Source organism: Chelonia mydas, chromosome 2 (genome assembly GCF_015237465.2).
Source record: "Chelonia mydas isolate rCheMyd1 chromosome 2, rCheMyd1.pri.v2, whole genome shotgun sequence".
Lineage (NCBI taxonomy): Eukaryota > Metazoa > Chordata > Testudines > Cheloniidae > Chelonia > Chelonia mydas.
The window spans coordinates 131,797,929-131,825,034 of record NC_057850.1 but is presented as its reverse complement, the minus strand read 5'-3'; the positions used below and the strand labels follow the sequence as shown (position 1 = coordinate 131,825,034).

Genomic DNA, 27,106 nt, shown 5'->3' with positions numbered 1-27,106 from the left:
CTGTTAGACCCAGATGACCACCTGTCTGGACTAGAGACTATGTTATGTAGTATCTTCAGTGTTTTCAGTGTAATATTTCTGCCAACAGTATAGTGTCTTGTTTCATATTTGTTCCTGTGATTAGAACAATAATGTTTATTTTAATTGGGAGAGTTTCTTAAGAGAGGAGGGAATGTGGTGTTTAGATGTTGCTTGTAATTATTATAATTGGGAGCACTGGCTGTTGGAAGTCTGAAAGGACAGGAAACAGGAAGGACGGGGGAGGAGTTGAGAGGCTGGGAGAAAGCTACAGAGGGTGCAGCAGCAGCTTGGTAAAGAGGTTTCCACTTTGAAAATAAAGTCCTTTTGAAGCTTGTTAGTACCTTGCCTGGTTGATACAACACACGCGTCACTGTCTGGTGCAGTGCCTTCTGGGGAGTTTTCAGTGTGTTGAGGGATAGAAATGACTCACGCAGAGGTCTCTAGGAGCTAGAGTTCCCAACATGCAACTTTCTCCATCCCATAATGCCATCAATATCCCATAATTTTTGTGCCTTTTTAAAAAAAATCTCTCTGAAACCCATGTGGCACTTTTCACTGACTGCCATCTCTGACAGAAGCATGGAGCCCACACAATGCTGTGTTCATAAACATTGCAAATACAGGACACACGATCCTCTGGTATTTGCAGGACCCGCAGGAAGGCCCACAACGCTGGGGGACATGATGATTTCTTCAAGGAGACATAGTTAGGGGACATAGCGAGTAACAATTCAAGGTTGTTGGTGACATTCAAAGAACAGCTTCAGATGGCCTACTGCTGCTTCTGGGCCCAGGTTATGAGCATTGACTGGTGGAATTGCATCATAATGAAGATTTGGGATGATGAGCAGTGGCTACAGAGCTTTTGGAGGCAAAAGGCCACGTGCCTTGATCTGTGCGATCAGCTTGCCCCAGCCCTGCAGCACATGGATACCAGAATGAGAGCTGTACTGACAGCTGAGAAGCAAGTTGTGATTGCACTATGGACGCTTGAACCACCGGATTGCTACCAGTCAGTGGGAAATTCTGGTTGGAAAATCGACAGTGGGGGCTGTTGTCATGCAAGTGTGTAGGGCAATTAATCATCTCTTGCTACACAGGACTGTGACTCTCAGTAATGTGCAGGACATAGTGGATGGATTTGCGGCAGTGGTGTTCTTGAACTGCAGTGGGGTGATACATATTCTTTCCCAACAGGTGGATTGCCATTGGTGATACTGAAATGCCGGTAGTAATCCTGGGCGTGGGTGGTGCGTCGCATGGGCTGCGGAAGGCTATGCCTCCCCAAACAGCCTGGCGTGGCCCCGCCCACGCTCCTCCCTGTAGCGCCCTGCTGCTTTCCGTTCCCTTTTGGCCCCAGCCTGTGTCTGGTTAACTTGGGGACAGACCAGGCACCCTCTTTACATTTAAACATTATAAGGGAAAATGCAGGTGCACACTTACCTGAGGTTCCTTCCGTGTCAATGGGCTTGTCCTCACTTGGCTGGTGAGGCTAGCTAGATGGCAGCAGACTCTTTAACAGGACCTGGCTCACAGGATAGCTGGACACACCCACTATGTCCTCCCTCCCTCCTCACAGCACAGGTCTGTGTCTCAGACTCCTCTGAGGTATCCATGGTGTTCTGCAGGGTGCTGGTGGAATCTCTGCCAATTATGGCATGCAGCATTTTGTAAAAGCAGCAGGTGTATGGCTCAGCACCAGATCAATTGTTGGCCTCCCCAGCCTTGTGGTTCACCTGCTGGAGTTCCTTTGCTTTTACACAGCGCTGCTGCTGATCCATCATACCCCTTTGCCTGCATCCCCTGTGCAAGTTTTCCATAGATGTCCATGTTTCTAGGGCTAGACCATAGCTGTGCTTGCACAGCATCTTCTCCCTTCAGGCCCAGGAGATCCAGTGCCTCCTGTCTACTCCAGCCAGAAGAGGGCTTCCAGGCTCCATGACCCTTGGACAGTTGAGTTGACAATCGTGACCAGAGCTGTCACTGTCTGGCATTGTGGGACAGCTGCTGGAGGAGTGTAAGTGTCAATACAGATCGCACTCGCACCGTGTTGACCTCTGTAGGTTGACCATGGTTTTACTGCATTCCCTTAACAGGGCTGCAGACAAATTTGAGTTTAGACACATGCATCAATGTTGAGTTTAGACACATGCATCAAGGTTGACGCAAAGCGACTTACGTTGACCTAACTTTGTAATATAGATCAGGCCTCTTTCCAGAAGGTAGCCTGATTTTCAAAAGTGCTCAGAGGTCACAGCTCCTGGTGCCTTCTGTGTATCTTCAAAACAAAACCATAGAAATTGAAATGGGACCACTTCAGTGATGAGCTGCCAAAATCTTAACAACCGGTTCCCTATAAAAAGTTCTGATTTAAGGGATGTGCCACAGTATGTATTTTTTGTACCAACAGGGTTACCATACCTCCGTATTTTCCTGGGAAATTTAAAATTTAAATTTAAAAATTCCTCCCGGACAGTGATTTAAGAACCAAAAAGCCTGATCTGTCCGGGAAAATATGGGTGTGTGTTAACCCTGCCTAAAGTTCTTTTTTAAAAAGATGGGCCTGAACTAGAAATGAGCTCCGTTTCACATGTGTGGGTCCCCGCCACTCCTTGGGGGTGTGCTAGGGTGACCAGATGTCCCGATTTTATAGGGACAGTCCTGATTTTGGGGTCTTATATAGGCTCCTATTACCCCCCCCCCACCCACTGTCCTGATTTTTCACATTTGCTATCTGGTCTCCCTAGGGTGTGCACAGGTGTGAGTCCCAGCTGCTCCCTGCCCCCCTCATTGAAGCAGGTGTGCAGGGTTACTGCCCTGGGAACTGCAGGACACCAGTGGATGTGGGGCTAGCTGCAGACAGGGGCGTGGTGCAGGGCCAGCTGGAGGCAGGGGGTGCAGGGCTGGCTGCGGGCAGGGCAGGGGGTGCGGAGCTGGCTGGAGACAGAAGGGTGCGGGGTTGGCTGGAGGCAAGGGGGTGTGGGGCTGGCTGGAGACAGGGCAGGGGCCGACTGGAGATAGGGACTGGCTGCAGGCAGGGCAGGGGGGTGCAGGGCTGGCTGGAGACAGGGGGTGTAGGGGGTGGCTGGAGGCAGGGCAGGGGGTGGCTGGAGATGGAGGCTGGCTGCAGGCAGGGGGTGCGGGGCTGGCTGTGGGCAGGGCAGGAGGTGCGGGGGTGGCTGCAGGCAGGGTGGTGGGTACTCACGGGGAGAGCAGCCTGAGCAGCCCAGGCCCAGCAGAGCAGCTGGGGACCCACCAGGCAGCAGCGGGAGCCCCAGGGCCAGGAGTCAGGGGAGCAGTAGCAGCAACAGGGCTCATGGCTAGAGCCAGGCGGCAGCCCACATGGCTCCCGCAGCGCCCCCGGCGGCCGGAGGAGGAATTACATCACTTCCCGGCCAGAGCCCATCAAAGCCTCAGCGCCCCCTGCAGGGAAGTGGGTTAACTGCTTCAAAATTTAACAACCAGTTCGGGTGAACTGGTGCAAACCGGCTCCGGCTCACCACTGGACCACTTATTAATTTCACATAATCCAAGCAGTGATCAAATGACATCTTTCAGTCACTAATGATGTGGACTGGGATTCAGTTGGTGAGCTTACCTTTTGGGGGCAACCAAGGAATCTTTGAATTCTTCAATCACAGCATATTGTCCCGTTAGAACATCTTAGAACAGTCCCAATATTGTCTCTTGATGTAACCCTTCTGCCAGGTGGAGTCAGCAGCAACAAGGGCCGGCTTCAATATTGGGAGGTTCCTCTTAACAATACAAAACAGAACTGGCTTGAGCCCCACCCAGTAACCTGGAAAAACTTAAAACTACCCCTAGGAGTCTGTAAGACAGAGGTGGACAAACTCTGGCCACAACCACATCCGTCCTGACTGGCCCTTAAGCTCCCAGCTGGGGAGGCTAGCCCCTCCCCTGCTGTCTGCCCTCCCCCGCAGCCATGGGACCGTGTGGGCAGTGCGGCTGGCTCTGGGTGGCGCGGCTGCCAGTCCTGCCACTCTGAGCTGCATGGTAAGGGGGCAGGGGGGTTGGATAAGGGGCAGGGGGTCCCGGGGGCAGTCAGGGGACTGGGAGTAGGGGGCAGTTGGATGGGGCCGAGGTTCTGTGGGGGGCGGTCAGGGGATGGGGAACGTGGGTGGTTGGATAGGCGTGGAAGTCCTGGGGAGTTGTCAGGGGGTGGGGGTGTGGATAGGGGTCGGGGCAATCAGGTGACAGGGAGCGGGGGCGGGGTTGGTCCCAGGAGGGGGTGGTCAGGAGACAAGGAGCAGGGGGGATTGGATGGGTCGGGGGTTCTGAGGGGGGCAGTCGGGGGGCAGGAAGTGGGAGGGGATGGATAGGGGGTGAGGGGCAGGCTGTTTGGGGAGGCACAGCCTTCCCTACCTGGCCCTCCATACAGTTTTGCAAGCCCGACGTGGCCCTCGGGCTAAAAAATTTGCCCACCCCTGCTCTAAGAGGTAATGCTTCCCCCCTCACAAGCAATGAGACTGTGTATGACTAAAAAAAGCAACTTTTAATAAAAGGCATTAATTTGGGAAAACACCAAAAGCATAATTTGAAAGCATGTGACCGTGAGCAAAAAAAGTATAGGCAGGCCAAAAAAGAATTTGAAGAGCAAGTAGCCAAAGACTCAAAAATTAACAGCAATTTTTTTTAAGTACATCACAAGCAGGAAGCCTGCCAAACAATCAGTGGGGCACTGGACGATTGAGGTACTAAAGGAGCACTCAAGGAAGACAAGGCCATCGTGGAGAAGCTAAATGAATTCTTTGCATCAGTCTTCACTGCAGAGGAAGTGAGGGAAATTCAATGACTCACACCTGAGTCATTCTTTTTAGGTGACAAATCTGAGGCACTGTCCCAGATTGAGGTTTCAATAGAGATGGTTCTGGAACAAATTGATAAATTAAACAATAAGGCCCCAGGACCAGATGGTATTCACCAAAGAGTTCTGAAGGAACTCAGATATGAAATTGTGGAACTACTAAGTGTGGTACATAACCTATCAGCTTCTGTACCAGATGACTGGAGGATAGCTAATGTAACACCATTTTTTAAAAAAAGGCTCCAGAGATGATCCTAGCAATGACAAGCTGGTAGGCCTAACTTGAGTACCAGGCAAATTGGTTCAAAGTATAGTAAAGAACAAAATTATCAGACACATAGGTGAACACAATTTGTTGTGGAAGAGTCAATATGGCTTTTGTAAATGGTACTTATACCTCACAAATCTATTAGAATTCTTTGAGGGGATCAACAAACACATGGACAAGGGTGATCCAGTGGTTATAGTGTACTTGGACTTTCAGAAAGCCTTTGACAAGGTCCCTCACACCAAAGGCTCTTAAAGCAAAGCAAGCAATCATGGGATAAGAGGGAAGGTCCTTTCATGGATCATGGTTAAAAGATAGAAAACAAAGGGTATGAGTAAATGGTCAGTTTTCAGATTGGAGAGTGGAAAATAGTGGTGTCCCCCAGGGATCTGTAGTGGGACAGGTGCTGTTCAACATATTCATAAATGACCTGGAAAAGAGGGTAAACAGTGAGGTGGCAAAATTTGCAGACGATACAAAATTACTTAAGATAGTTAAATCCAAAACAGACTGCGAAGACTTACAAAGGAATCTCACAAAACTGGGTGACTGGGCAACAAAATGTGGATAAATGCAAAGTAATGCACATTGGCAAACATAATCCCAACTATACATAAAAAATGATGGGGACTAAATTCGCTGCTACCACTCAAGAAAGAGCTTGGAGTCATTGTGGATAGTTTTCTGAAAACATCTGCTCAATGTGCAGTGTTAGGAGCCATTAAGAAAGGGATAGATAAGACAGAAAATATCATAATGCCACTATATAAATCCATGGAGCACTCATACCTTAAATACTGTGTGTAGTTCTGGTTGCCCCATCTCAAAAAAGTCATATTGGAATTGGAAAAGTTACAGAGAAGGGCAACAAAAATGATTAAAGGTGTGGAACAGCTTCCGTATGAGAAGAGAGAGAAAAAGATGGGATTTTTCAGCTTTGAAAAGAGGTGACTAAGGGGGGCTATGACAGAGGTCTAGAAAATCATGACTGATGTGGAGAAAATGAATAAGGAAGTGTTACTTATTCCTTCACGTAACACAAGCAACTCTGTGCTCTGGGTGTCCCTAGCCTCTGATTGCCAGAGGCTGAGAGTGTCCGACAGTGGATGGATCACTCAATGATTGCCTGTTCTGTTCATTCCCCCTGGGGCATCTGACGTTGGCCACTGTTGGAAGACAGGATACTGGTTTGACCCGGTATGGCTGTTCTTATGTACATTTAAACACCCACCCCAGAGTATGTTGGGCAGTGTCTTTTGCTCTCACCTTGCAGTGTGAAAGTCCAACAAATGTTCCTTTAACTTGCCATTGCCATTGCCCTCTCCTTCCACTGCACCTTACTCATAGTTACTGTGCTAGGTCAGTGAAGGCCTGTAATTCAGAGGTGTGTTTACGTGAGTTCACCCCCCACCCCGGGGAGTGGGCAAAGGCATCAAGCAGTGCCTCAGCTGCTGCAGCCATCTCAGCAACAGCCATCTCACAGTTGCTGTCACTCGCTCTCCTGCCGTCATTCACTCTGCCACTGCTGGTCACTGCCACCACCATTCATTCTGATGTCATATTCTGACGTTCACCATTAACCCAGCTCTCAATTATTTCAGTAGGTAGTGGGGAACCTCCCTGCAGGCTGGGTACTTTCTTTCACCACCATACTGTCACTGTGCTCAGCACAGTGGTTATCGGTGATTTCAGCTGTAGTGATCACTTAACAAAACAAAGACTCTCAATGCGTGTAGTCAGCTCTGTCTTTAAACAGTGGAGAGAGGAAGGATCTTTAGACAGAACCCACACCACCAGGTATAAACACCCATTCCCATCCTCTCTGTTTTTCAAGTGGAATTTGGCATCCCTACCCACTGCTTAAAGAGTCAGGTTCAGTATGGGGTGACCCCCATCAATCAGGGCAAATTAAGTACAGTTCTGCTGCCCTTTACTCAGATAACCAGGATAACAACATTCCATTACTCCTGCATTCAAATACTACAGTGATTTGTAACCCAACACAAGCTCAAATTGGTCATTTTGACAGAGCAGTTCCCTCTGCTGTGTACCTAGGCAGAGTAGGTGTGCTTATGCAAATACAGTCTGTTCCTCCAGCTCACCACAATATGTCAGGGGAGAGCTCATTCAGACCCTGCTTACATGGATAAAGTTCTAAAATTATCAGACTGTAGCTGAGAGCTAAGATTATTTATTTAGTATGACCCTCCACACTATTAAAACAGTGGTTCACATCAGATTAGGAAAAAAAAAAACTAACAAGTGGCGGCATTAACTTGACTGAAGTTATTTTTTTGGAATAACAAACATACAATTTTATATAATGAAAGATAAAAACTACCATATTTATTAAATGGTTTTACAAACAATTACTATAATAATAATAATAATAATTAATAAGTATTCCATGTTTATAAAACAGTAATCATATTAGGTAAAGTGCTGCAAAATATTTTAAACAGTTTAAGACATTTTGTAATTTTCCAGTTTCTGGTTACCTGGATAGATTGTATCCAGAAACTATTAATTGTTTTCATATTAAATAAATGGAGATCAACATACGTCTGTTCAACAGAGTGCTTAGTTAAATGGACATTTGTCTGGAATAAGTGCAAAATGAACTAAAGAAGTAAAATCTGTATTTTTTCATATTTAGTAATGTCCTATTTATCTGTGCTCAAATAAACTAAGCTATCCCTCCTCATTATAGACTCAATTTAAAAAAGAAACAAGCTCACTAAACGATGAAAGGTACACATTTATGATTATATTTGTGCCAAAAAGGCTTCTATATCCAAGTTTAAGCTTTTTGAAAGGTTCCTTTATTCTGGATTTAACATATTGTTCAAGAAACAGGAGTGACATAATTACGGCCCCCAGTTCAGCCATCCTTACTAGGACAACAGGCTCAATGAAGTCAATAGGAATTTTATTGAGTAAGGAGGACTGAACTAGGGTCCATATATACTCTTCTAACAAATGGAGAAATCCCTTAAAGATACAATCACCATCTAGCTTGATATGTGTTTATTATATTTTTCAATATATTGTGTCAAAACAGTTTTCTATAAGCAAATATACACTTTTACACTATTTAATTTACTCATACGGCTTTGTTTCTGTAATTTTATTAATTTTTGAAGGTGGGAGGACTCTTGGTAGGAAAGAAGCTATGAGAATTATTGCGAGATTGTTAACTGTTGTAATTCTTCAGTAACTTATTTTGTTGCTGCTGCTGAGTGCAGCAAAATTAATATCCCTAATATTAATTTCAACTGAACACACTCCGGACGGGATCTTTTTGAAAGACAGAAAATGTTTCTTTGTGCTCAAATGTCCAACTAATGCAAAGGGAATGCATAATCAAAATTTCTTAATGATTTCTGAACAAGTTCTTCTGACTTACTCTGTCTTTTTTTGAGAAAGTTCTGCAGAAAATCATGGCATGCTCAATTACTTACTATTCAGAGCCCAAAGCCGCCTTTTTTCAGCTCTCACAGATGCTCATGGGTCAGTCTGATATTAATAAAGTATGAAAGGATATGCTATAATTTTATTACTACCAATAATTTTTACTAAGTCCTCTTCTTCCAATCGTGCAGTATTTGGGGTCTTGAACAAAGAGTTAATTATACTTTAACTACTATAAAAACAGAAGAACAAAATATTTTAAAAAGCTAAACACAGGGTAATGAGCAATTGTGCTCCCACATTTCAGTATGTTGTATGTTCAGGTTTCTTTTGCCTTGCTTCCTTATGGACAGTTCAGGACTTATTCCACACTGGAACACGTAGTCAAATTGATTTACCTTTCTATCTTGAAACCAGAAAATGGATCATTTACAAAAAGTCTGAGCAACTCCTCCTGCAACTGCTTTTGTTCCTTGATGTAATTTGCATTTCTGTAAGAGTGCCCCTGTATTTTATAATTTTGTAACCACAAATATTCTTCAGAAAACAATAAAGTGCACACTTGTTACGATGCCACCATTGACAGCAAGCCTCATCATCCACTTACAGTCTTGTTAAAAACCTCCCCCTCTCCAGCCCTGCCCATCCAGTTTCTTCATGTGTTGTAACCTGTTAATCTTCTTGTTACTTGTACCATCACACAGGGAAGCATACTGTTGTCAAGATGTTCTGTAAAGCTTCATTGGTGACTTGTAACTTGTACTCGTCTGACTATGTAGATTGTCTTAAACATGCATTAAGGAAACAGTGTTCTTTATTCATCTGAGAAACTAAAGTGGGATTTACACTCACTAATTTCATGGCCACAGCCTTTGTGTTTGTTTGTTTGTTTATTAAATGGGAATGCACAAGCTGGGAAAAAGTCATAAACTTAACAGCTAACAACGTATAAAATATGTGGCTGTATTTTATTTATTTTTCAGAAACTTGTATTAAATGTCAGGATGATGTAATTTAAAAAACTACATTTGTGGGCTCTATATCCAGTTTTCACTTCTTTCAGGATGGGTTAGATAATGAAGGCACAGGCTCACTTTTGTACTGATAAAGGACAGCAAACACAGTTAATATGCATTACTGACGCATAAGCACAAGCAACAATAAAGCTAGTGTCAAAAGTCTTCCATACCTTTCCTTTACCTAAAATCTTTTTGGCAATCTGTCTAGCTTTTAAATGCCTCAGAAAGAAAAACAAATTTAAAATGGTACTATTTTAAAACAAGTTTTTTTTTCTAAAAATAGTCTATTATGGAAGAAAAGCTGACCTTGTTATAAGCTTGGTTTATACTTTCCCACAGTCCTAGATAACAACATTCACCTGTTAAAATGCCAGCAAATAGGGTATCACAAAGATTAGTGATAACAGCTGACATGGTCCCTCAACCCTGCTAACAATTTATAGCACATTAATAAAACTAGCTTTACTTCTTCCTATTAATCTTTGTTTACCTTAAATGGGCATTGCCTTTCATCTTTGTTTAAAGGTGAACCAAAAATCTTGAAAAAAATGGAGTAAGTTACTTGTTTAAGATCCCAAGCCAGTCTGAGTATGTGAGGAGTTAAAAATTACAAATAAATATTTTAAATAAGTTTCTCCTTCACTTGTATGCCAAGAAGTTTCTGTGTTTCTTCTATAACATCTGGCCTCACTGAACATCAGATACATCTTAAAGAATAACTCTCTAATGACTTCAATTAGTAGTGATAGCAGCTGTCTCATGAGACAAACAGAACCTTGACTGCAGGAATTGGCAGGTAAAAAGCCTCTCTGTTCACCTTTAATATTCTTGGCTTCCCTATTCCAAACTAAAATTAAAAAACAAAACAACAAAAGCCTTGTTCGGTTTACATGATATTCATAATCTCAAGTATAACATTGTTTTTGCCTTGCTTTTTATGGACATTATTGCCCAGTACCAGACTCTAGCAGAAAATACAGCAGGTGGTCAATTTCGTAGCATGCCATTTCATAACTCTACAAGCCTAAAACATCAGAGATAAGTTGGAAATGTATCAGCTTATCAAAAAATTAATTTGAAAGTTTACATATGCAACAGAACTGTTGTTAATTTTGATGGCGTTGCACACATCCTTAAATTCGAGGCTTATGCTAATAAAGTGTTCATTGACATCAAACGTGCCACACACAATAACCATAGGGATCTAGATATTTCACTATAATAGAGGCAGGTAAGAAGATTTTGCTTATCTCACTGCATCCTATTCATAATTTCTCTTCACTATACATATTGTTAACTGCTTTGGATGCTTGAAAACTAAGTGTAAACAAACAGAAGGTGGAGAGCATTTGGCTGAGGACCCCAAAATCTAGATTTGGCAATTTAATTTTTTCTTAAATAACAACTGACCTCTAACATTCATCAGTGACCAAAGAGTGGCTAGATACTTCATTTCATGCTACTACACTGAGGCATAACTATCAGAAACATTAAACTATCAAGGTCAGCTGATATGTATCCAATTAATTCACTCTGTGTAAGGAAATTATTACAACACATCTGAAGTAATAGTTAAAGCTTACAGCTGAGCATTTTCCTTTTTTGCATTTGATTTTTTGTTTCATTTCTGCTATGTTACTAGCTCCAATTTCCAGGTTAATGACCTCCAAGCAGATTTGAAAGGAAGCCTGAAGATTTCTTTTTTTCCTGTGGCTTTTCTTCTTGGCCTTGTGTAAGCCCCAGTTCACCCTCAATCTGCTCAAGCTCTGATTGGTCAAGCAGTTCAAAATCATCAGCTTCTTCTGGGTCTGTCTCCTCACTCAAACTGGGGACTACCGGTGAGGGTGCTTGCTGTGTGGACTGCAACTGGTCTTTGATGGCGGCAGACACTGCAGCTGCAATAACATCACCAGCAATATCACTCACTAAGTTAAAGGTTTGGTCACTGGTCAAAGGAAGGGAAAGGCCTGTGGCAGACTGCCTCTCTTTCCTCTGTCTGGGAGAATGAGCCACCTTGGAAGGCATCTGTTCCTTTTTTCTCTTCTGCTGGATGGGCATGCCAATGCTCGAGTCATCATCATCATTTGTTCCTGCACCATTTTCTAAAGAGGGAAATTCTGCAAGATCTCTGGCAAAAGCTTCTTCATGATCACTAGGTCGGTCAAAATCTATTAAGAGATTAGCAATTGAAAATACTGTTAGCAAACAAGGGAGAATGAAAGAACACAATTATTATTAGTAAAGTTTATTCCCTACCACAATATTGTGATTTAACAAGGAGAGCTTTCTGACATCATTCAAATTAGATGTTTCTCAGATTATATACTCAGTATTTCAAAGCTGCAAACATCACTGTTGCTCAAAATCTGACTATATTACTTCAGTGAGAAAACAGTAATTTAATGGGAGAATGTCAGGTTAAAAGTAAATATTAAAAGCTTCCTTCGATTATTACAAATGTAAAAATTAAATTTCCTTTTACCGTTTACACTGTTTACATTTTACATTTCATGGGCCTACAAAATGAAAACTTCCTGGTGAAACTCATCTTGTGGTCCTCATGCATGCACACCATGCTGATGGGGGTCGGTTGTAAAATCTGCTCGGGAATGTCTGAATCCATTAACAAATCTCTTTTCATTAAGGTATGAAAAAATATCATGAAAACATTTTTGTTAACAAAGTTGTATGTAAAACATCCTCCGCAAATATTGAACACAAAACCTTAGCAAAACTGACCAGTGTAGTTTCACTTTTAATTGTTAAAAGTAAATTGGATTTCAATGGTTTTGTTTTTAGTAATCCGAAGTGTTATTAGTAACATAATGAATTTTTTAAAAAAATTAAAACTTCACAAAAAGAAAAGGAGTACTAGTGGCACCTTCGAGACTAACCAATTTATTTGAGCATAAACTTTCGTGAGCTACAGCTCACTTCATCGGATGCATTCAGTGGAAAATACAGTGAGGAGATTTATATATACACAGAACATGAAAAAATGGGTGTTATCATACACACTGTAAGGAGAGTGATCACTTAAGATGAGCTATTACCAGCAGGATAACACCCATTTTTTCATGTTCTGTGTGTATATAAATCTCCTCACTGTATTTTCCACTGAATGCATCCGATGAAGTGAGCTGTAGCTCACGAAAGCTTATGCTCAAATAAATTGGTTAGTCTCTAAGGTGCCACTAGCACTCCTTTTCTTTTTGCAAATACAGACTAACACGGCTGCTACTCTAGAACTTCACAGTGTGCTTTTATGACCCGATGCTAGAGTCCTTACTCTACTAAAACACCAACTGACCATAGGCTTGTAAACCAAGCCTTAAGGAAATGAATTAAGGAGAATATATATGAAAAGAACCTTTGTTCTAATGTGCACTGAGGATATAAAAAAAAATTAATCTGATTGAATTTATTTTGTTTCATAAGAACAAGTGATGAGGCGTTTTGATAAAGGCTAACAGATATAAAAGCCCTGAAGTTTAAAAGATTAAAATGAATCATACATATTTATCATTAACTTGTATTTTCCCACCAAATAGTGCTGTTTGATTACAACTTGTGATAGCTACTTTAAAAAAAGAAAGAATTGAATGATGCTGATTTGGCATTTATAACTATCCTGCAATACTATCCTACTTGTAATTTTAGCTTAGAAGAAAAATACAGGACCTGCAGAATAGAAGAACCACAAACTGAATAGATTACATCAAGACTACTGTAGTGACACCAGATACAGCATATACAATACCAGTAACATTTACAATACTTTATGGTCTTTCTCTTGATCTGGCTAGCTGGAAGTTCTCCATAACCTATCCAGAGTGCCAGATACTGAACTCCTTACTTTTCTTCTACTCAGTCCTCACTCAGGCAAATTCCCACTGGGAGATTGGTTGAGTAAAAACAGAGTAAGGATCTCATGATTTGGCCTTGAAAGAGGTGTCCTTGAGTATCTCCTAGCCTATGAGCCTCCCCCTCCAATCCTGGCTCGATGCTGTCCATCTCCCCCAAGATTCTATTATTTGGAGCCCATTAATGCTTTTCTTTAATTGACTGCTGAAATGGTTACCCAACATATCAAGATATGCTCTTCCTCTTCCTTCCTTTATATCAACATGGCACATACACACACTCCAAAGAGCAAGAGGATAAATCCTATTTTTCCATGCTGCCTGAGAACTGTGGTGGAGATAGCTGGTCTTGCTGGTTATGAGCATGTTTAATTTAGTCTTTGCCGCTGATGTTATTTAAGTTATACATTAATGTGCTGCATAATGTACAAGACACAGATAATCCTTGTCCAGCAGATGTCCCCAAAACACAATAAATTAAACCTATTGCGGTATACACCTCTACCCTGATATAACGCAGTCCTTGGGAGCCAAAAAATCTTACCGCATTATCGGTGAAACCGCATTATATCAGGGTAGAGGGATTAGAGTGTACAAAGAAATAATGTTTTTTGAAATTTTACTAGGAAAGATATTTTTATTCCTTTAGGATAAAAATATTTGTAAACTAGCGAACTAAATCATTTTTGTTTGTAGGGGCAGAGAGTCTTGGGCGGGGGCGCAGGAGGGAGGCAGGAGCCGAGTGAAGCAGCAGCAAAACCGCCTAGCCTGGCGGAGCATGTAGCACCCCCTGGCCGGGGCACAGGAGGCAGGGAGCTGGGGCCAGGGCTGCAGCACGGACCCGCTCCCTCTGGCCCCAGGCACCCAGGCTGGGGCATGAACTTCCAGCCATGTGCCGCCCCCTGGGTCGCCACAGCCTGGCCGAGCCCCCTATGCTGTCCCTGCACATCTGAATCGACCCCTGTTCCCCTTCCCCCCATGGCCCCATTATCCAACCCCTCAGCCCCGGCCCAGCACCCTTAACACGCTGCTCAGAGCGGCGTGTGGGAGCCAGACGTGCTGATCTGCTGGAGCGTGCAGCCCCGCCCCCCAGAGTGCTGCTTTACCACATTATATCTGAATTCGCGTTATATCGGACCGTGTTATATCGGGGTAGAGGTGTATTTTAATAAAAAAAAGTCAGCTTTTACAAGGAATTGTCATGTCCTGATGTACCCTAAAAATTTTAGATAATTTCCAGTAATGTAATAAATGAAGACTTAAATGAAACCATTACATACCATCAGATGTGTCTGTCTGTGGAGTGTATCCCTCAGATAAATTAAAGGTCCCATTATCAGTCCAAGATACCTCTGATACATCTGTGTCAGACACCGATAGCTCTTTTGCAATAACTGTAGGACTAATCTATAAATATATAAAAATACATTAAATGTGGCATTCTTAGACTCAGAGAATTCATTTTACAGTTAAGTTAATGCCTAGACGCTGAAAAACAATGTAATGCATCTTGCTTGTGATATCACGTAGACGAGGGGTGGGCAAACTATGGCCCAGGGACCACATCTGGCCAGACATTTTAATCCAACCCTCAAGCTCCTGCCGGGGAGTAGGGTCTGAGGCTTGCCCGGCTCTGGCGCTCCAGTTGGGGAGCGGGGTCAGGGGCTTGCCCAGCTCCTCGCGGCTCCTGGAAGCAGTGGCATATCTCCCATCCGGCTCCTACATGTAGGGGCAGCCAAGGGGCTCCGTACTCTGCCCCCACCCCAAGTGCCGTCCCCAAAGCTCCCGTTGGCTGGGAACCATGGCCAATGGGAGCTGCAGGGGTGGTGCCTGCGGACAGGGCAGTGTGCAGAGCTGCTTGGCCACGCCTCCATGTAGGAGCCGGAGTGGGGACATGCTGCTGCTTCTGGGAGCTGCTTGAGGTAAGTGCCGCCCGGAGCCTGCACCCCTGACCCCCTCCCTGACCCCCTGCCCCAATCCCCCTCCTGCCCTCTGAACTCCTTGGTCCCAGCCCAGAGCACCCTCCTGCACCCCAAACCGTCATCCCCAGCCCCACCCCAGAGCCCGCAGCAGGAACACTCACCCCCTTCTACACCCCAGCCCCCAGTTTCATGAGCATTCATGGCCTGCCATACAATTTCCATACCCAGATGTGGGCCGTGGGCCAAAAGGTTTGCCCACCCCTGACATAGACATTCTTTCCTGCTTAAATGTAGAAACAAGTAGGTAACACTTACAGTACATCTATGCTGCAGCTGTGAGCATACCTCCCAGCTTAGGTAGACAGACATGTGCTAGCTCTGCTCGAGCTAGTGTGCTAAAAATAGCAGTGTAGCTGGGGGTAGCACTGGTGGCAGTTTAGGCTAGCTACCTGAATATGTACCCAAGGGGCTGGTCAGGTTTGTACTCAGGTGGCTAGCCCAAGATACTGCCCAAGCTACTCCCCAGCTACACTGTTATTTTTAGAGCACTAGCTTGAGCAGGGCTAGTGCATCTGTCTACCTGAGCTGGGAAGCTGCAGTGTAGATGTACCTTAGTGGTATGATGTATTTGAACATATGCAATTATAAAACACATTTTGATGTCTCTGATGTTATCCCCGCTTGTTGCTCCAGCCTCCTTTCCCACCATTTGAAATCAGACTATGCTAAGCAAGCCAAGGAAAACACCTCCCTCATAGATAAAAAGTCATTGTTTACTTTCAGTCATATTTTATGTAGATGCTTATTCTATTTGCAATGAGAACTGCAGCACTCTGCAAATACAGCATGTGTATTCATGCTTTATACACAAAGCAAAACCAAACCTAGCTAAACTTGAAAATAATTATTCTGATGATGTTTTATCTACATATGTCCAGTCACACTAGCTACAGTTTTTTATCCTATTGAAAAAAAACCTTATGCTTCAGAGCACAAAACTACCATTAAGTGCTCAGGATTGACTTCTTCTACAGCATCTAGTAGCATCTGTTGTCAGAGTCAGGTTTCAGGAGTACATGGACTATTTGGTCTAATCCAGTATGGGAATTTCTAGCCCTAATAATTGATATCAAATAATTGTCATTTAATGCACTCTCTCTGACTATACTGAGAAGAGCCATGGTATACAGTTATACAGCATACTAACATAGGCTGGAAGTATTTTAAAGTCTTTTTGTTGTATGTATTATCAAAGCTACATAACTCTACAAAGGCTGCACGGTATATTCATTTACATGCAATATAACACCACATAAAAAGTGGTCATATGGGTTTAAATGATTCTGCAAGTCTTTGACAAAATATGTGGTTTAACTGTAGAAAAGTTGTTACTCACCTTGTGTGTCCCTGTGAGTGCTCCACTGTAGGTGTGTCTGCATCCCTGCACTGGTGATCAGAGAACTTTGGTAGCACATGCACTAGCTCTCTTCGTGCTGCGCCATGAGGCTAACCAGTATGCACGGGCTATCCATCCTTCTCTACCACAAAGTCCCATATTGGGAACTCTGAAGTAGAAGGGAGAAGGGCAGGTTGTGGAGCACCCCTAGGGGGACACATCTTGAAGAACCTCTTTTACTGCATAAGGTGAGTAATTACTTCTTCGAGCAGCATCCCTACGGGTGCTCCACTGCAGGTGATTCCCAAGCAGTACCCCTTTTGGAGGGCTGGACTGTGGTGGCCATGCCTGCGGACTGTCAACGTCAGCAAAATGTCTCAGAGCCCGCAATCAGATTACCCTGATGGGCCACATGTGACCTGCAGGTTGTCCACCACTGGTCTAAGGAGTGCCGGGAGGTAACTCACACTTCCACCAGTATAAGGAGTTTTTGATCCTTGTAGGTAGTGACAGGGATTTGTCTAGCCTGTCTCCGTTCGATCTGTGAACCGAACTGAACCACAGTTGGAGGTATCACATGCGGAGTCTGGTGTGTGGTATCACAGCCGTTCCTGCCACCATATGCCCCAACAGTTGAAGGCAAAATCTGGATGGTATCTGTGGACTGCATTGAGCCGTGTCTATGAGTGAGACGAGGGATAGGAACCTGTGTTGAGGTAGGAAGGCTTTGGCCTGTAGAGCATTGAGGTCAGCTCCTATGAATTCCAGGTGCTGCACTGTCCTGAGGGTTGAATTCTGGGTATTGATCTGTAAGCTCAGTTCTGTAAACAAGTGTATTGTGGTGTCAATGGCTCAATGAACCTCCTGAAGTGATCAGGCTCTGCGGAGACAATTGTTCAGGTATGGGTAGATCATTATCCCTTGTGACTGTAAATGAGTGGCTACCACTGCGAGAACTTTGGAAAATACTCTTGGGGCCAATGAGAGTCCGAAGGAAGGACTCTGTATTGGTAATGGTCGTGTCCCAGAGTGAATCTGAGAAATCGTCTGTGAGCTGGTTGGATCGAAATGTTAAAGTAGACATCCTGTAGGTCAAGGGCTGAAAACCAGTCTCCCTGTTCCAGTGATGGAATAATCATCAATAAGCTGACCATCTTGAACTTCTGAGCTTTGACAAACTTATTGAGAGCTTTGAGGTCCAGTATGGTTCTCCAACCTCGCTTTCTTTTGGATATTAGGAAGTAACGAGAGTAGAACGCTTTGCCTCATAGATGTTGAGGTACTGGTTCTATGGCTCCTAACTGGAGGAGTCGATCTATCTCCTGTCGTAGTAGACTCTCATGAGAAGGGTCCCTGAAGAGGTACAGGGAAGAGTATGGTGGAGGGGGCAGGGAGGTGAAATGGATGGAGTATCTGGATAAGATGATCTCTAAGACCCATCTGTCCAACGTTACGTGTTCCGAGGCATTGCGCAATGCTGCCATATAGGTGCACAATCATAGTCAGTAGCAGGGAGTGGTCTTGTGGCACCTTGATCTGCCCATCAAAAGTGGTGCTTACAAGCAGGGGGCTGGGTCGAAGATTGTGACTGGATGGCTTGAGCTTTGGGAATTTCCCCTTTTTTCTTTGTGGCTCATAATGGTGCTGTTATGGTAATTGAGTCATATATGGTCTGTGTTGGGATTGGGCGCTAAACCGTCTCTTTTGCCCTGGTGTATAGATTCCCAGCAACCTGAGGGTGGCCCTGGAATTCTTCAAGGTATGGAGGGAGGCATCGGTCTTCTCAGCAAAGAGCTTTGCATCCTTTTAGGGGAGGTCTTCTACTGTGGTCTGCATCTCCTTCAGGAATCCTGACAAGTGGCACCATGATGCCTGCCTCATCACCACAGCCATGGAGATGGATCTAACTGCCATGTTGGAGGTGTCGAGGGCTGACTGTAGCAATGTTTTGGCACTAGTTGTCTCTCCTTAATGATGGCCTTGAAGGATTCCCGATGACTCTTTGGCAGTTTATCAATAAAGTCATTCAACTTACTGTAGTTTGTATAATCGTATTTTGCTGTGAGAGCTTGATAGTTGGCAATGCGGAATTGTAAGGAGCATGAGGAATACACCTTCCTGCCAAAGAGATCAAGGCACTTCCTATCCCTGTTGTAGGGTGTTGCCCTGGAATGGTGTTGTCGGCCATGGGAATTCACAGCATCTATCACAATGGAATGGTGGTGGATGGGAGAAAAGGAACTCTGATTCCTTTGTGGGGACATAATATTTCTTGTATGCACTCTTACATGCTGGAGCTATCGATGCCGGGGTTTGCCACACCGTTTTAGCCAGGTCTAAGATGGCTTCATTAATTGGGAGGGCGATCTTCAAGGAGGATATCAAGGAGCTGGTGTGTATCCTTGACCTCCTCCAGTGGATGGAAATTGTCTACTAAGGACAGTCGTAAAGGCATGACTGCTTCATCCGGGGAAGAGAATATGGCTTTAGATGTTCTGTCCTCCTCCGTGTCAACCTTTTGTTTCTCCACTTCCTGAGGCTCTGAGGCCCTTGTTGCCGTGGCCAAAGGAGTGTTCTGGGAGGATTTTCGGGCGAGGCTCGAAGCTTGCGAGGCAGGCTCTCGGTGTGCTGCCTACAGGTCCCAGTATGGCCATTATGGTGGCATATGGCCTGGTAGAGGTTCCCATGGGTGGCTGTACCAAGATGGTGGTGGTATACCATCTGCTGGTACATTCCCAGATCCTGTTGATAGTTGGAACCATAAGGAGCTTGGGAGGAGCCCTGTGATACTTCCTCTGGCTCACTATCTGACCCCTCACTAGATAGTGGAGGAGCATGGCATGATTGCAGGGATATCCCCTGTGCCCAGCAAAAACATGATGCCCTGATGTTGGTAGTGAGCGGTGAAGACTCAGGTGCCTTCATCATGCAGAAGTCTCTGGTCTGGTGGAATTCTGCTGGTACCGATCCTTCTGGTGTCAGGGGAGATGGAGACCTTGCCTGTACCGGTCTCTCCGGTGCTGGGCGGGCTACTGTTGCTAGCAGTACTGAGGTTGACTTGCATACTAGGAGTATCTTCCTCGGGTGTTTGTCCTCATCTTTCAGTACCGATGATTCAGTGCCCATGCCCAAAGGGTCTGTGGGCCTGTGAGTGGTACTGGATACCAATGGTTGCCAAGAGGCGTGAGCGCTGGATTGAGATCTCGGTGCCAAGGATACTGAGCGAGATGGCTATTGCTTATGGCTATCCCTAGGCTCACTGAGGGGACTTACTGCTCTCTTTTTTTGACTTGAGAGAGGAGTCCCCATTCCATTTCCTCCACCCACTGTCTTTCGAAGTTGAAGGCTGTGGGGAAGACCGTCCACTGGAAGGTTGAGGTCAAAGAGCTGCCTCCATGAAGATATTTTTTTGGTGAAGCTCTCTGTCCTTGAGGGATCTCGGCCAGATCTGCTGGCAGAAGGTACACCTTTGTTTGATGTAACCCTCGCGGAAGGAGTGGATGCACTGAAAGTGCTTGTTCGCAACAGGGATCACCTTGCTGCAAGTGCGGCACTTCTTGAAGCCCGGGGAGCTGGGCATACCCTTTTTTTGGGGAGGGGGTGTCCTCCCGCTCATCGGGGGTTGACAAAAGAATAAAGTCCTTTTCTTTTTTTTTTAGGCAACAGATAAGAAAAGCAAATGAAGAAAAGAGGCTTCAGAGGAAGCTAAAAATTAGCAATTGTAAAAGGGGTGAACGATCTGTGAACAGACAGCTAATGGCTCGTCTCTAGCCAGGGGTGGCTGAGAAAGAACTGAGGACAGTTAGCCTGTGCATACTGGCTAGCCTCCTGGCACAGCATGAGGAGAGAGAAGGCATGTGCTGGCTCAACAGACACTGCTACCAAAGGTTTCAGAGTAGCAGCCATGTTAGTCTGTATTCGCAAAAAGAAAAGGAGTACTTGTGGCACCTTAGAGACTAACCAATTTATTTGAGCATAAGCTTTCGTGAGCTACAGCTCACTTCATAGGACGCATTCAGTGGAAAAAGCTGTAGCTCACGAAAGCTTATGCTCAAATAAATTGGTTAGTCTCTAAGGTGCCACAAGTACTCCTTTTCTTCTTATTGCTACCAAAGTTCTCCTATCAGCAGCGCAGGGGCGCAGGCACACCTACAGTGGAGCACCCACATGGACTCTACTTGAAGAAGAATGTTTCTTTACATATTTTGAGGTTAGAGAAGGGGCGTGGCAAATAGCAAAATGAATCTGCTTTACAATGATGTCAGTTGGGCCTCTAGGCATTATTGTAATAATAAGAAGAATCTGTATCTCCACTCTTGAGAAGTGGGATAGATTCAATTGCTGTGAAATTCTGGTATAGTCCTTATGCAGCAAATACCATAGGGGTGTAACATCCTGTAGCTTCCCCAGATGAATAGCCCAGTGGGCCACAGATATTTGAGGGACCTATAGTCATAGATGTGGTTAGTTTCTGTGTCAGTTTCTCAGGATGGAGATAATATGAGTCACTTTTAGAACATGTTGTGATGCACATGGCTGTGTTCCTGGTCAGCAACAGCATGTCTCTTATTAGGGGGGGAAAACACAGACACCAAGAGAAGTTTTCATGGTTTTCAGTGCTTTTTTACATAAATGGAAAGAGCTGGCTAAAATCCAGTCACCTTAGGACATAGGGCTGATATGTCTAATTCACTGTCATCTTCCGTGGATTTTGGTTTTGCAGTTTCTGAAAGAAAGAAAATTACAGTTAGTTATTTTCTAGCTTATCCTGATGACAAAGCATTTCTGAGTTATTTCTATTGACTCCGTTGAGATACAGATCCTTAAATAATTCAATCATATTATGGGCTTCATTTGTTAACATAATGAATGATTCATATATTATATACAATAGGCGGGGGTTGTAAAACAAGCTGACTCAGAAGCTGGATATTTATTGAGATGTTATTCTGTAGCATATATAGCCAGAGAGACAACATTCGTCTGCACCGTCTTCCTGCATACTCATCTGCCTTTATTATGTTTATTTCTTTTAAAAACCTGTTGCTCCTTGCTGTGTGAAGTGCTTTGACACTATACATCCCTGAAAGTACATTGTGAGTTCAAGTTAACACAAATAAAACAATTCAAGTAACTACAATTCAAAACTATGCCTTCCACATAGCTAGTCTAGTGTTGAGATGGCTGTATTTTATGGATTTAAAATAGGCAGTGGGTATGCAAGCTATGCTATTTTCATATTGATTAAAATGTATGTAATTTCTGGATATGTGCATATAGGTGTTCATGCACAGGATTTTTCCCTCCTTTATATCCACTCATTCTTTCCCTTGCATTCATCCTACCTACCTTAACATTTGCACTGAAAGTGACTAAGTAGGTGTGGTAGTTTTTGTTGGGTCACAGGTGTCTCCAATGAACATACAAGGAACACACATTTTGCCTTCTCCCTTCTCTGCCCCTCTGTCAGAAAGAGGAAGTTACTCACCTTGTGCAGTAACAATGGTTCTTCGAGGTGTGTGTCCCTATGGGTGTTCCACTTTAGGTATCTGTGTGCCCCTGCACCTCTAAACGGAGTTTGGTAGCAGTGTCCCGTTGAGCACGCGCATGTGCTCTCCCTCCCTCATGGTCTGCCTCAAGGCTATTTAGCACTGCACAGAGGAACCCCCCTCACTTCCTTCTCTACCACAGAGCCCTATAGAGAACTCTGAAGTAGAGGCGAGGAGGGCGGGTTGTTGTGCACCCATAGGGACACACATCTCGAAGAACCATCATTACTGCACATGGTGAGTAACTTCCTCTTCTTCTTCAAGTAGTGTCCCTGTGGGTGCTCCACTTTAGATGACTCCGGAGCAGTACCGACCACTGGAGGCTGGGACTTCGGAGCGGAGTCTTTAACTACAGAGAGTACTGTGGAGTCGAGGATGGTGTCAGCGGCCAAATCTTCAGCGATCGCATAATGTTCTGTGAAAGTATGGACAGAGGCCCCAGTCACTGCTCTATAGATTGGGGAGATAGGGATATCCCTATGGAATGTGATTGAAGTAGGAACTGATCTCATGGAGTGCATATGGACGGAAGCAAGTTGCGCCCTTGCTAAGTGATTAATGCAACTAGAGACCCATTTGGATATTCTTTGAGGAGATATCACAGAGCTTTTGGATCTTTCTGTGGACGAAAGGAAGAGTTTAGGGGATTTCCTGAAGTCCTTAGTTCTGTCCAAGTAGAATGCTAATGTACTTCTAATATCTAGCATATGCACAATTGTCTCCCAGTTGTCACAATGTGGTTTTGGGAAAAAACAGGGAGATGGATCTGTTGATTCATATGGAAAGTGCAGAAAAAGTAGGGAGAAACTTGGGATATGGCCTTAGAGTTATAAATTAATTAATTAATTATTATTTTTAAAGACAAAGGCCATGAATGATGGGTGTGCCATCAGTGCCGCTATTTCTCCTATGTGCCTAGCTGAGGTGATGGCAATTAGAAATGCTGTCGTCATGGACAGCTGTAAGAGAGAACAAGTTGCCCTGGACTTGGAGGGAGGTCTAGTCCAAGCCCCGAGAACTAGATTGAAGTCCCAGGCTGGATCAGGTGGTGTCACATGGAGGAAGAGTGTCCTAATGCCCTTAAAGAATCTACGCATTAGTGGTTGAGCAAACTCCAAGTGGGAAGCCATTTTCGCCATGAGATGTACCTTGAGGGAGTTGAGTGAGAGTTTAAAATGTAGTGCAAAATCAGAGAGAGGAAAGATGAGGCTGGGTCTGTCCATTTGGAATGGTACAAACTTGGAGTTGTTTCCATTTTGTAGATAGGTATGTGGAGTGCTCAACTTGTGGTTGTGTTGCAACATGTGTTTCAGCTTGTCAGATCATTCTGCTTCTAAGCCTTGAAACAAAGAAAGATCCATGCCTGTAGGCGGAGGACCCATGGGTTGGGGTGAAGGGTCAGCCCATTGTTTTGAGAGAGTGGGTGAGGAATGGGCTGACGTCAAAGGAACAGGAGGGCATATTGCCATCTGCGTCAGGTAAGGGAGCCAGTCTTGTCATAGTCAAGAGGGGCAATCACAATAACTCTTACTTTGTTTCGTTGAATTTTCAGCAGAATCTTGGATAGGGTAGGAAACTGGGAAAAGACATATAAGTGGGCCCTGTCCGCTGGGAAGATGAGGGCAACTGCCAGTGAAAATTTCCCCAAGCCGGCACTGGAGCAGTAACAAGGATCTTTCTTGTTCCGATAAGTAGCGAAGAGATCGATAGGCTGGGTTCCCCAAAGGGTGGCTATATCTTGAAGCACCTCTGAATTCAGCGTACACTCATTGTTGTGAGAAAATTCCAACTGATACTGTTGGTTGTCCCGTTCTGTATCCCTTGTAGACAGACAACTGAGATGAGCACATTGTGATGGGTGCATCAGTTCCAAAGTTTGAATGCTGTCTTGCAGAGGGAGGAAGATCTGGCAGCTCTTTGGCAGTTTATACAAAACATACAGGTCACATTAAGTCCATCATAACCTTTGTGTGTTGTTTTTGATGAAAGGCAGAGTTTGTGCACAGGCACTCCTGACAGCCCTTAGCCCCAAAAGAGTGATATGGAAGGTCATTTCTGTGGAAGGCCATTTGTCCTGAACCTTGTTGTTGTGTAGGTGAGCTCCCCAGCATATTAGGGAGACGTGTCCCAGGGTGGTGAATGTGGGTAGTGAGAAGAGTGCTCTCGCTTGTACTGCATCAGGTTGGTGCTGATAAAGTCCAGTCACTGTACCGGCGTTAGTATGCCACTACAAGGAAGTGAACCTTGGAGAATACCCTGTGTGGAGCAGTCTGTACCTATAATGATCCTGCCCCAAAGGTAAGCAGTAGGAAATCTCCTGTACGATAGTTGTATTGAGATATGGAAGTAGGCACCCTGTAGGTTCAGGGCTAGAAATTAATCTCTTTGCTCTAGAGCTGGTCCTAACTGCTGTGAAGTAAGGTAAGGTGACATCTGAGTGGCATGATAGGTGTATAGATGGCAGCTGATGCTGTAAGGTATCATTGTTCAGGTCCCCAACCAGCTCAAAGTGCTTATAAGGGGCAGTTTGAGAGGTCATGGACTGGGGTGCACACTGTGCTCACTTTTGAGCCCTGGGCCTCTTACACTGTGGCTCATAACAGCACAGAGATGGTGAGTATTGAGAAGATTGTGATCTGTGGTGTGGTTGAGAGGTATATTTTCTCTTCTGTTCCACACTATAGATTCCTAAGGAGTGTAGTGCGGTCCCAGAATCCTTCAGGATGTGGAGAGAAAATCTGTCGCAGAGTTTGGCCCTTCAAATTGGAAGTCTGCAGCTCTTTGGGCAATCTAGAGAGGTGTAGCGAAGGGAAAAAAAAACACCCACAACCCACCTCAGTAACACTATCATGGAGATTGGGTGGGTAGCTGTAACAGCTACATCCAGTAGTGTCCCTAGGACCGGTCTGGCTATTAACTGACCTTCTCTAAGAATGGTCTGAATCTGTTCTTTTTGTGTTTCCAGTAATGTTTCAGAAACATCCTGAGTTTCCCAAGATTAACAAAATTGTTTTGGCCATGACAGTTTGGTAATTTGACAACCCTAAACAGTAATGTTGTTGATGAATATGCCATCTTGCAAAGCCTGATCATATGGAGTTGACTTGGCATTATGTTGCTTGCTTCATGCATTAACCACATCCACTATGATGGAGTTGGGCTACGGATGCTGAAAACAAAGCCTGCCTCTTTGGGTAGAGATGTAGGGTTGTTTTTGTTTACACTCTGTTGCTGGTTGGTGCGATGGAGGCTGGCTCTGCCAGATGATTTTGGTAGGATCTAGAATCAGCTCATTAATTGGGAGGACAGTTCTAGATGAGAAGGTAGTGTGCAGAATTTCCACCAACTTGTGATGTGTATCTGCCACCTCCTGTAAGGGAATCTGCAGCTCCTCTGCCACCCTCTTGGTAAGATCCAGAAAGTTCTTAAATCTTCACCGAGTGATGAGGGGTGGGCAGCACAGTCTCATCTGGGAGAGACGAGGAGAAGTCTGTTGAAGAGGAGGCTTCCTCTTCAGGTGTTCCCCCCCCCCCCCGCCCTTCTTTCCTTTCTGAAAAAGCTTTCTCCTGTCCTGGCTCAGGTGCTCTCCTGCCCTGGCTGAGGTGCCAGGCTGTAGCAAACCATCTGGTGGACTCTCCCTAAGAGACACTGGAGATGGTTGCGCCATGTGTGTGTATATACCCAAAGAGTTACAATATAGCCTTGGGAGGGAGAGGCAGGAAGGCAGGCATGGGCGGTTGGCGTGATGGAATTGGGGATGACCCTTGTAGTGTGGTGGTGGGCCACCTTGAGGGGCCAGGGAACTATCACCTCCTGGCCAGTGTCAGATTCGTCAGTGGGTAAGGGTGCCGCTGACTGGGATATTGGCAGTGTACAGCCCAGTGCTAAGAGCGATTCTGGGTGCCGGGATGTGCTTGATACCAGGGTCCTGGTACCAAGTAATGGGGATTGTGGTTCTTCCCCAATCATCAGGTCTCCAGGGTACCAGAGCTCATGCAGTACCATGGGTTCATTTGGTACAACAGAGGAGGGTCCGTGGTACATTGTCAGTACCGATAGTTGTGCAGAGCACTCCCTAAATGAGAGTTTTGCCCAGTACAAAAACTTTGTTGGTGCCACTTCTTTAGAGATGATATGGTAATTGTCTCTCCCTGGGTACTGAGGCCACAGGTCTCCAGAGTATCAGAACACCTGTGTTACCATGGGCTCATCCGGAACCCCAGAGGAGTGTCTGTAGTTGGTATCAATGGTTGGGAAGGTGCAGAACACTTTCTAGATGTGAGTTTTGTTGCATCTGGTACCAAAGGGTTTCTCTATGCTGCTCTTTTAGAGATGGTACAGTAACTGTCCCCTCTTCTTAGGGGGTGGTACCATTGCCTCAGAGCATGAGGGTGGAAGCCTCTGGTGTCTTGGTGCCCAAGCAGAGCTGACAGCAGGGCTTCTCTGTGTCGCTCTTTTAGGGATGGTTTCAGAGTAACAGCCGTGTTAGTCTGTATTCGCAAAAAGAAAAGGAGTACTTGTGGCACCTTAGAGACTAACCAATTTATTTGAGCATGAGCTTTCGTGAGCTACAGCTCACTTCATCCGATGAAGTGAGCTGTAGCTCACGAAAGCTTATGCTCAAATAAATTGGTTAGTCTCTAAGGTGCCACAAGTACTCCTTTTCTTTTAGGGATGGTACGGTAACTGTGACCTCTGGGTGCAGTAGTTGCCCAGAGTAGAACTCAGAGCAGCACAGAGCTTACAGAAGCCCCTTGTCATGTGGAGAGCAGAGCTCAGAGCAGGGCAGAGCTCAGAGCAGGAAGCCCCTTCTCAGGTTTCAGTTTCCAGAG

The 27,106-nt window shown here is 44.8% G+C and overlaps 1 protein-coding gene across 2 annotated transcripts in view; it reads right to left on the bottom strand.

The window, feature by feature from the left end:
* Nucleotides 1-7,385: 7,385 nt before the first annotated feature.
* The window catches only part of RETREG1 (reticulophagy regulator 1), a 136,240-nt gene continuing 116,519 nt past the window's right edge, over nt 7,386-27,106 (bottom strand). For both annotated transcript variants that reach the window (XM_037893309.2, XM_037893310.2), the window contains 3 exons: nt 21,387-21,451; nt 14,688-14,814; nt 7,386-11,712 (listed from right to left, as the gene is read on the bottom strand). In XM_037893309.2, the coding sequence (XP_037749237.1) occupies nt 11,201-11,712; nt 14,688-14,814; nt 21,387-21,451 (704 nt within the window). In that variant the 3' untranslated portion in view covers nt 7,386-11,200. The remainder of the gene's footprint in view (nt 11,713-14,687; nt 14,815-21,386; nt 21,452-27,106) is intronic.